An 11,216-nucleotide genomic window follows, 5' to 3' on the forward strand; every position below is an offset into this window, starting at 1 on the left:
GTGTTACTCTTCGCGAATCCCGACTACTGCGCCGCTGCTGCTACACGGACAGGTGTGAGGTGCATTAAAAAAAAAAACAAACACACGACATGTCGTATAATATATGTATTATTATAGTTATAGGTAGCCGAATGTGCAGCGATGATAAATTCGTTACTGAATAAACATAAATGACTTTATCAGGATATATATTATTATAATATTATGTACCTACGTTATATTGAGTAATTTATATAGTAAACACGGTAGAAAAAAGTTAAGAGCGCTCGGCGTTATGTACACATCCGTGTGTATATTTTCGATTCATAAAACGATTTAATTTTTTAATACGTTGCTCTGTACCATAGTACTTAATACAATATGTAGGTATAAAATAATATATAAGTATTTTATTATGGCCGCGCTCGCGTCATAATCACTATATAATATGTCCGGCGGACACGTCACGGATTATTATTATTTGTGGTTTTTGGTGAATGCATACAATTTAGGAGTTTGCACTACGTCTTCCATCGTTTAGCGTAGGTACGTACATTGCGTGTAAACGAGTTTTTGTATATTCAATTTTTAACGCAACGCGCCGACCTAATTGACCATCGTTTTTGTTTACAAACAAAACATGAAACTGACGAAAGTAATGCGCGAAACGAGACTGCCGTAGCATTATAATTTATAATATTAAGTCTATATAGAGAGACGCGGAAAGACGATCATTGATCAAGATAGAATTTAAATAACAGTAATTCCATAATATAATATGCGCTCTGCCACACTATAATAATACGAGTACCTACACATGAATTTATGATTCATGATTTGAAGGCGTTTGGTATTTTCTGATCGCAATCGAGAAAGGCAACCGATAAGAGTTGAAACTATATATCGTCTCCACGAGAAACTGAAACTCAACGTAGTTTGGCGCGCATGATCGACGCGTCGGTTTTGTTTTTTAATAATTTCTACGATCCTTCGTCGTCGGTCGTCATTATATTATTATTGTTGGCGCTTAAACGTGTAATGTATATAATGCGCACGTTATATTATATTTGAACAACAACGATGAGCAAAGCAAACATAATTTTTGTGCACGCACGTCCGAAAAGAGGATAATACATTATACACATATATATTATATATATGTAGCGTATAGAGTGCATATACGGGCACGTCGTCGTCGGCAACAGGAAAAAAAGGATTACAGTGGCGAAACGAATTACCAACAACAGTAGCAGCCCCTTTGTTTGTTTATCATATTACGCGCCGAGAAGAATAAAATAATAATAATAATAATATAATATGACTGTGCAAAACGTTCGACGGTACAAAACGGAACTTGGACGCGAACAATATAATACAACAATAATATTCGTTGCTAACCTTTGCGCGCCAATATAATATTATCATCTCTCTCGGAACGGCCCGGCCCGAACATTATTATAATATTATTATATTATTCGACAACCGACCGCCACCGCCGATTTCGCGCGCGCCTTTGCATCAATATAGGACGCGCGGGTAGTACTCTTTGTTTCGCGTATTATAACGACTCTATATTATATTGATTCTCCGGGACCCCGTCCCCTTCCAGCCCTTTGAGGTAATCGATTTCAATTGCTGTCGGTGCGAAAAAATAAAGTGAAACGTTCTGTATACATCACATCGTGTAATGTGTATAATATATTGTGTACAATATATAATAATATTATAATATTATATGTATATATAACTGCAGTAAACGTTTAGCGAAATATACGATTGTTCTGACCGGCAACGAGCGTGCAAACAACATATTTTGAACTATAAAGTAGAACGCTGAAAGACAAAGAGTACATGGTGGGATGACAATGATGATATATTATAACAATTAATATTATGTTTATAAAGTTCATAATATGTCATAGCGCGGGATTCACTAAATATATATAATGACACAAAGTGCAGTGTGTTTCCAAAGAAAAAACTAATAATATCACATGGTCTGATTCGTCGAAAACCGTCCATGTTTTTATGTTTAGCATACACGCAAATTGTATTGCATGCGTATAAAAAAAATTAAAAATTAAAATTGCGATCATTAAATGTGACTCATTGAAACATATTTTTCCAAACGTGACTTCCGAGTAAAAACATTTATGTGTATACATAATATAAATTAACTAGGTTCGATACGAATATAACGGTGCTGTGTATAGGTACCTATATTATAATATACGGTTTTAAATTTAAAAAAAAAAAAGTAACACTAATACTCGGAAACCGAGTCATGAACTGCTTCGATATTAATATTAAATAATTATTTTGTATACAATATATGTAGAGGAGATTGAACACTATAATATGTACTACTGGTTATCAAAAAAAAAAAAAATGATTAATAATTATAATTGTGCGTGGGTTTGGTTGTACATAAAGCAGAACGCGGGTTCCTAGCGTCCCTAAATAATAATATTATATTATTTTATGCGGACGGCGACGACCAACTGTTTTTTAATGAATCACGCGAAAGGACTGTACGATAATAATAATTAGTCCCCGTCGTGTTTGCTTTCCAAAACGTTTGTTAAACATGCGACGACGACGCGGGCATAGTATATAATATTCATTGATCGAAACCGTAAAAAGTTATATAGAAAAAAAAAGAAAGAAAAAGAAACCACCGAGTGCGAAATAACACGGCCGTCAACATGATAATAGCCTAACAAGATCGTTTCAATCGTGACGTTTATAATGTGTATTTAAACTCTATTATATACAATTTTAATACAAGATACTTACCAATAAACTGTATTATAATAAGAGTCGTCTGGACGGATGTTTCCGATTTTCCGGTATATATTATTATTTCTACAACGCGTACCTACTGCAATATTAATACCTATACCTCTAATGTACCGCCAAATAATACAGCGTGTGTCCCAAAAGTATCTTATCACCATTCGATTATCTCCGCGGCAAATCGATGTATGCCTAAACCTAAGTTATTCGACAGTAATCTGTATTAGAAATGTATGCCATTAAATTGAAACGTCTTTTAAAAAAAATTGTAAATTTTGTATTTGTCGACATTATTACCGCACTACACAATGGACACAACTGGTAGCTAGGGAGCACTCCGCTTAGCACCCTAAGGATATTTTTGTAGCACCCCAAAATAACTTGATTATTTATGTACTTCTACTAAAGGTATAGTGAATTAATTTCTATAACTCGACGCTATATTATATATTTACAATATATTATAGAGTGATCCATTATTTCAGAAAACACTTATCGATAAGTTTTTGAAAATAATATATTAAGTGATTTAATTTAAGTCATTATATAAAATTATGTTTTTGCTATTTTTAAGTTTTTTACTATTTTGAATAATAATATATAACTAACATACATTTTTAATTTCATATTTCGAAGCAGAATATGATTTGGAGTATTTTGATCAATATATAAAAATCAAATTTCGAATAATTATTTGTATATTAGTTATAAGAAGTGTTTAAAGTTTTGATGAGCGGAGTATAATATAGTCGACCAACATTTTGCGAGGTACTTCTGTACCACTCCACTTCACGTATCTAAACTTAAAATACTTATAAAGTTATAACTAATAAACTATACTCGTTCAAAATTTGATTCTTATACGTAAAAAAAATTCTGCTTTATGGCAAGAAATTAAAAAGTAATATTATGTTATTATATAAAAAAAATAAATACCTATATTTTTCGTTACAGATATGTTGTTTTTAATAACTTTAAATCATGAATGTCTTACGTTAAATGGATCACCCGGTATATTATTCGTATAATAGATATATAATATAAAACTGCAACGGCCGAAACCGGTGTTAAATCGGTCGTTGATGTTTTAGCGTTTCTTCGAAATTTCTCTTCTCCGCGAATAAAGCAAACATGTTTTTTTCTATTAAAAAATAGATTTTTCGTCTTCGGCGTATATGTTATAGCAACAAAAAAAAAACAAAACAAAATAAAATATCGAATAACGATTTTGGAATTTTGGATGTCCGCGAACCGGTTGGGCGAATGAGAGGTACGACCCTACCTTAAAAAATGAATAACGTTCATATATATCGTATATTATAGCTCGCGACGATTATGGGGTAGATCGTGACGATTGCGCGTACCTATAGATATAAGTCGGTATAGGTAGTTAGGCACTTAGGAACCATATACCGCAGTCGTGTCGATGGGTGGTACCTATATATAATGCATAACGCGCATCACTCGGTATACGCAAACAAGCCGGGCGATTATCAATTATATACGGCTTGGCGTTCAATTATTGTGGCGAGAGGACGAGGGGAATTATACCGATCGATTATACTACACCGGCCGCCGCCGTCGCCGCCACTGACGGACCTACATAGTCACCACGCGCGAGGATGACGGGATAATATTATAACGCAACGTTTACCCCACCTCATTTGTATTACTATATACCGCGTGCTCGCGGAAAAATCTGTCACGTCGAATGACACAACGAGTGGCTGTTATTTATTAGTTATTATTATTTTCTACACATTCGAACCTGCAGAAGCGTTTCCCGCATACGACACAGATTTGAAATTTTATAGATTATTCATTACTGGCACCAGATCCGACGCGTCGGCATTTCCGTCAAAAAAATCTACGATATGTTTCCGAAAATTTGTATTTTGTATTTTTATTTAAAAAGACGGCTTTTTATTTTTACAATGTATTTACAATCTATCGGTAGGAAGTAGGAACAGTAACAAATTTGATTAAGATCGAGATTTATGACTTATGTACCTACATAAATCGTTTGACGGAAGTAGTCCACACCCACTAACGGCACTACCTATTTCGATACCTATAGTTTAGATTTTCGGGATTATTGGTTTTTAAGTCATATATCTAGCAGGTGCCACGATACCATTTGTATTTAAAACGTATTTTTTTTTTTTTGGGGGGGGGGGGTTACCAGGGATCGTAGGGATTGCTAGATTTTTTAAAAGTGGGTTCGGGTGGTTGGCTATAAATTGTTGGGGAAACGTTATTGTAAAATAATTTTGCTTCTTCCTGAACGGATTTCAACTTGAGATCCGAATGTACTATACTGTGTGGTTAGAGACGTAGCCCGTAGGGTGAACTTGATGGGTCATTTTTTAGTTGTTTCAATGCGATATTTTGGAATTTTTAGCAATAAAAAACGTTGTGGTATAAATTGAACGCGTTTAACGGAGGACAGCTATTATAGTTGCGCCCAAACAATATTACGTATACATACAGTTAACTCGTATAATAGGCTTATATAGTATTATTATTATTATTATTAAAGTAATGCGCTTATATAGTCTTGTATGGGTTTTATTTTTTTATTTAATTCTCGTTATATTGGCGCCTGAGCTGCGCCTGAAACGATGCCGCTGCACTCCCGCCGTGCGACATATATTATTAAGATGTCAACGCAATTACACCTTAGCATCGAAAACGCACACACACACACACACACACACACACACACACACACACACACCTATGTATTAATACGACAATGCATGCGTACCGTATAGTTTCCAAATACAATTTTTATTGAGCAATCGCGTATGCTACTTTATAAATAGTTCAATACGGAAGAAAAAAACTGCAGCTACCCATATTATTGTTTATCGTACACTGCACGTAGATAATTAACGTCGTTCGACTAGTTATATAGATATGTATGTAATACCGCCGGCCCGGACAGGCGGAACAAATAGTTTGTCGTAGAAAATGTGACTATATAGTGTATCGCAAGACAACTACTACCTATATACCTACCTATATAATTTATAGAATTATATACCTATATAATATTATAGGTAGGTATGCTTGTTACGGATGGGTGGAAAAAATAAACCTAATTTAGACTATATCGCGCGGTATATAATCATATAAAACTCGCGCACATAATGGATTTGAATTAAATAATCGGTCGTGCTACGTCTGACAGAGAGAAAAAATCGGATCTGGAGATTGATTTCGGCTGCTGCGGTGAGGTCGTAATTGGAAACGTTTTTCGCGCGCGTCGCGTGTGACATTATCTCCAATCCGTGTGATGATCCATAGATTGTTCCGTGGCCGAAAGACGTGGCGCCGTAGCCGTCATCGTTTTCGTCGTGATTTGTTACGCGCGGACGAAAACGGCGTGAGATTGAAAAACGAAGACTGCACCGCAGTCAAGGTGAAGGAAAATATATAAAACAGCGAAGGAAAAAAATATATAAAAACAGCGAACGAATGCGCAGTGCACAAGTGTTTTGTGTCGGGAATAATAACAGCATAGTCACGACGCGACGAGAGAGTGAGTAAAACGTTTGAAAAAAAATTCCATGAGTATATAGAATAATATTTTAGTATAATATTATGTTACATAAATAATGATACACCTGCAAGTCCCTGCTGCGGGTAACTATGGCATTGCCGCGGTATATAGACGAGGACAATAATTATGACACGGTATGCACATATTATATTGTACTACACTACCGCCAAGTATACCACTGCAGTATACGCATAACCCGCGGTAGATATACCAACGATCTAAAAGATCGTTAAAACAAAATATGTTCGTCTCGTCATTTTATTGTTATTAGTTATTATCAAGCCGGGTTCACACTGAATCCCGTGTCATGTCGTGTTCTGTTTTCCGTATAATATACGTACTTAGGTAACAAACCTATAAAGTTGGAAATTTGGGATATATAACTCAACTCTGAGCGGCAACGGTGTAGATGAGGACCCGGCTTTATCGTTATTATGTAACAATATCACTGTGGTCGCCTTACCTTTGCGTTTGATCTTGGTCAAGTCCAGCACGGTGCCGTTTGGCCGCTTGGCCGTCGACAGGTTTAGGGGCTGTTCATCGGGGCCTGCCTTGGTCCATCCGAGTATATCAGCCACGTTGTGGGCAGTTGGCGTCCTGGGGGGGTTGCCGTACACGTGGGGGTGCCACGTGCCAGAAACCGCCAGCTCCGGCGACGACACAGCCGCTACGACCACGCCGGATGATGACAGGTCCGCCGGCGGCTTCCTGTTGCTGCAGTCCATCATCATCAACATCTCACACGGATCGCGTCACACCGGTGCGAATAACGACAACGGACGACGACGGATGACGACGACGCATCTCACGCGCGCGACACACACTCGCGCGCGCCCGCGGACGACGCGAAACCACCCTTAGCGCACGGCTCGTACGACGACGATGGGCAAACACTGTACGATATTATAATATTATATTTTCGTATTCTGTGTCGGGAAACGAAGACGAGGAGGCAAAGCAACACTCGGAATTATCGTGACACTATATAGGCCGAAAAAAAATTTTGTGCAGCGATAGAGACGTCTGGACACACGCTGCGCGGTTTGAGATGGTAGAAAAATAATTGATGGTGAAAAAAAAAACCGTATAGGCACGACGATAAAACACGCGAACGCTCCAACGCGGTGCAGAGTGAGAGAGAATAATATTACACTGTTATTATTATTATTATTATTACGACGACGACGGCGAAGACGAGGACGCGCGCGCGTGTATAACGTCCGTACGAACGGTCGGCTGATGACTATAAACGTGACTGTAATGCGAGTTTAACAGCTACTGAACGGGTGCGCGGGGCGTGCGCTCCTCTCCGCCGCGCCGTCTCGCGCCGTCCCCACCCTTTTATAGGGTCCGCCGCCGCCGCTTGTTGAAAGCTAAACGGTTCCACCTTAGATTACTTTTCGACGGGTTATATATTATATACGTGCGTGTGTATGTATGTATATCACATGCGTGTACTTACATATTATTATATAATATATATACTTATACGATTTTCCCTCTCACTCTGTCTCTCTATTCTGACACAGTCTCTCTTTCTCCCTCTCAGAGTAGACTCGCGTTTTCTTCGCTCGGTCCTGCTGCTGCTGCAGACGCAGATCTCTCTCTCTCTCGTTTCCTCATTCGCAGCCTCCACCGCCGCCGTTTTCCCGCCTACATAATATATCGCGAGACTCACCCCGGCGACGGTGAACCCCCAGCTAATTAATAGAATATGTTATTTTATATAATTATTCTCTACGTATTTCTCGCCACTAAATGCGCGACCGTAATATAATTCCACCGCGAGTTTTCGGTTTCCGACTCGCACTAAGTAGTTTATAATATAATAAATGATAATAATATCATAACGACGGCCGAAGAAAGTGTTTATAATCGCACCGATAGTACTTATATGTGTGTAATGTGTTACATTCAATCTATTATCGGCCGTTTACTGCAGCAGCTGACCGATTATCATAATTCATAATAAGTGCCTACGATATTTTGCTTTTTTAAAACCCGACAATTTCGTCAACGATTAACCACGTCTTTTATGTCTAGGGTGGATATTCCTATATATAGCTTAATGAAAAGATAATAAATTTCAAGTTTGTTGTCTAACGAATTAATAGTTTTTATCTGATGATTGCGAACGGCGCGGCGTATTTAGTGAACTTTTGTTTTCCACGCTATATATATATATATATATATATATATGCTTATATTGTATTTATATATAGATATGTATACGCTATATCGATTATTAAAACGTCTAAATTCTTTATTGACAGAGTATTATCGCTGTCCACTGTTAGTACTGTTACTATAGTTATATAAAAACTACTACAACAGTAATTAATATTGAACAGTAGTGCAGTGTTAACTTGACCATGAAATGGCAGTTAAAGCTTTTAACTTATCGTAGATACATTTATTTTGGTTCTAATAATGACAATGGTATTGACGACCTATATATATATATATTATTGTACATCACAAGAGTATAGTATTCAAACATTTTATAATCCTATCATCGGTACTTTGTATAGGTATATAATATACAAATGTATAATTGCATCTACTTTGTACATAAAATTTATTTGTACCTATATGAAATGTTAATATCATTATTAAGATGGATTAAAAGTAAATAGACATATTATTTCCTTTTATAAAAAATCCGTTCTTTATTAAGTATTATCGTCATCATATCGTTCTTTTGGAATTTCATATAAAAGATACCCTCTTGAATTTAGCAAAATTATTATTCAACCCTCTTGTGTTCTCGTCGAAAAAACATTCAAATAAAGGTTGTTAACAAAATTCTAAACGGAGGGAGGATCTTTTCGCCTGCAACATTCGCTTCCGTATAATTTATTTATTTTGATTCAACGCCTAACGGCGCTAACGCCGTCTTAAATTAGTGATTTTACCTCGTTGGGTATTAAATTAAAATTAAATAACGGTGAATAAAGACATACCGTGACTTAATTTATTTATGTAATGTGAAAATCAATAGATTTGTAAATATTGAAATTACTATAGAATTGTTATTCTTATACGTATTACCTACCTATTTTATTATTTCAATTTAAAATTATCACACACGGAATGGATGAAGGATGAATTAGGAAAAATCTTGAACATTTTATTAATTAGTCTGTGTATTACTTGCATCTATATTTAATGACTTACACGGTTACATATATTTGTGTACTAAATAACTCTTGAGTATTTTGTGTATCTTTTAATATAAGTAATATATTAGTGTATTACCTCGTAAGTTTATTAAATTCAAATAGTTAACTTTTTGTTTATGATTTAACAATAAAATTAATGTGATTATATAATAATATAAGGTGTAATCTTTAATCAAAAAGATAAAAATATTACAGCTAGTGTATTACGCTGTGTTAATAACCATAATAACATAATAAGATTGTAAATTGCTTTTGTCTTCTCTTTAATTGTCAGAAATTTCTCACTCGGTCACTCTCATTAAAATATCTCGTAAATACATTTCAGTCAATTTTTTTTTTTTTAAATAAGATGTCAACCTTTTGTTCATCATTAAATGAACATCACTTTATACCATATTTTAACGATGATTTATCATCACATTTAAATGACTAGGTATATACATTATACATTTATACACCTCATAATATCAACAGGTTTGTTTAAAATAGTATAATATATTCCAATATATTATATAGCTAGTATAAAAATATTGATTTTTGTTAATTAAGTATGTATAAATAAGTTTATATTCCAGTGATAATTATTACAAAGTTCAACATTCTTAACTTTAAAAATTTTAGCTGATTTTTAAGTATTAACTTAAAATCTAAGTAATAAAACATTCACAAAAAACTAGTAATTTAAATAAAACTTAATTTTTTTCAGAAGAATTTATTCTGTCTCTGTGGTTTAATAAAATATTACATGAAGAAAGTTTATTTGTTGCTTAGACTAATTATTCCAAAGCTTAATATAAATAAATAAATTATAAGTGTTTACTATTATGAATATAATGTTTGAATGTCCATTCTTATTCATATTTATATAGAAATTGTAACATTTGTTTTATTGTTACATATTACAAATTTAAGTATTGTTTTGCCTGTAAATTATTATTATTATTTTTTTGCTTTGAAATAATTTATCTGTTTTGCTATAATAATATGGTACCTATATGAATATTTAATTAACTAATGTATTGTTACATTCATTACAAAATAACTTAGTAATTGATAACACAGTTGATTATATGGTATTATAATAGTATTATGGTTATTCAGTTTATTAGTCAATACTCAATATCACAATCACGTACCTATTGGCTATTACGTTTACTATATAGAATGAGTTCTCTGAAAAGTTTGAATGTAGATCGGTGTTTGAACTCTGTGCCTCGTGACTTATTTCATAAACCTTCACGTAGAACCAATTTCGCTTGAAATGGTCCACTGATTAACGCGATACGGAATTATAAATTGTTTCCCAACACATAAAATATTACCGTGGTCACCGCGTGATGCTGTTATAATATATTAATTACTTACATTTTTTTATATTTTTATATTAAACCTATACATGGTAGTTGTATTTACCAAGTTTATTTTCGTTTAAATCTTCATATTCTACTTACCTACCTATGTGGCTATGTGTGCCATACTGACAAAAGTATTATTTAAAACTAAAATGTGCATACAAATTCTATATGATCTAACAGATTTAAATATAGAGCGAAACCTATAAATACCGGACACTCGATCGCTGAAATTTTTACCACCATTCGGAGGCGTACGTTATTCAGAGGGTTCAGATTGTAGAAAGTTTGTAGTTGGTTCCTATAAGCAATCGTCCGCCATTGGGAGGTGTTCGTTAGGGA

The 11,216-nt window shown here is 34.7% G+C and overlaps 1 protein-coding gene across 2 annotated transcripts in view; it reads right to left on the minus strand.

Moving 5' to 3' along the window:
- Nucleotides 1-7,614, minus strand: part of LOC100167793 (transcription factor LBX1) — a 157,235-nt gene extending 149,621 nt beyond the window's left edge. For both annotated transcript variants that reach the window (XM_029486780.1, XM_029486779.1), the window contains exon 1: nucleotides 6,804-7,614. In XM_029486780.1, coding sequence (XP_029342640.1) covers nucleotides 6,804-7,077 — 274 coding nt within the window. In that variant the 5' untranslated portion in view covers nucleotides 7,078-7,614. The remainder of the gene's footprint in view (nucleotides 1-6,803) is intronic.
- Between the last annotated feature and the right edge of the window lie 3,602 nt (nucleotides 7,615-11,216).

Source organism: Acyrthosiphon pisum, chromosome A1 (assembly GCF_005508785.2).
Source record: "Acyrthosiphon pisum isolate AL4f chromosome A1, pea_aphid_22Mar2018_4r6ur, whole genome shotgun sequence".
In the NCBI taxonomy this organism is placed as follows: domain Eukaryota; kingdom Metazoa; phylum Arthropoda; class Insecta; order Hemiptera; family Aphididae; genus Acyrthosiphon; species Acyrthosiphon pisum.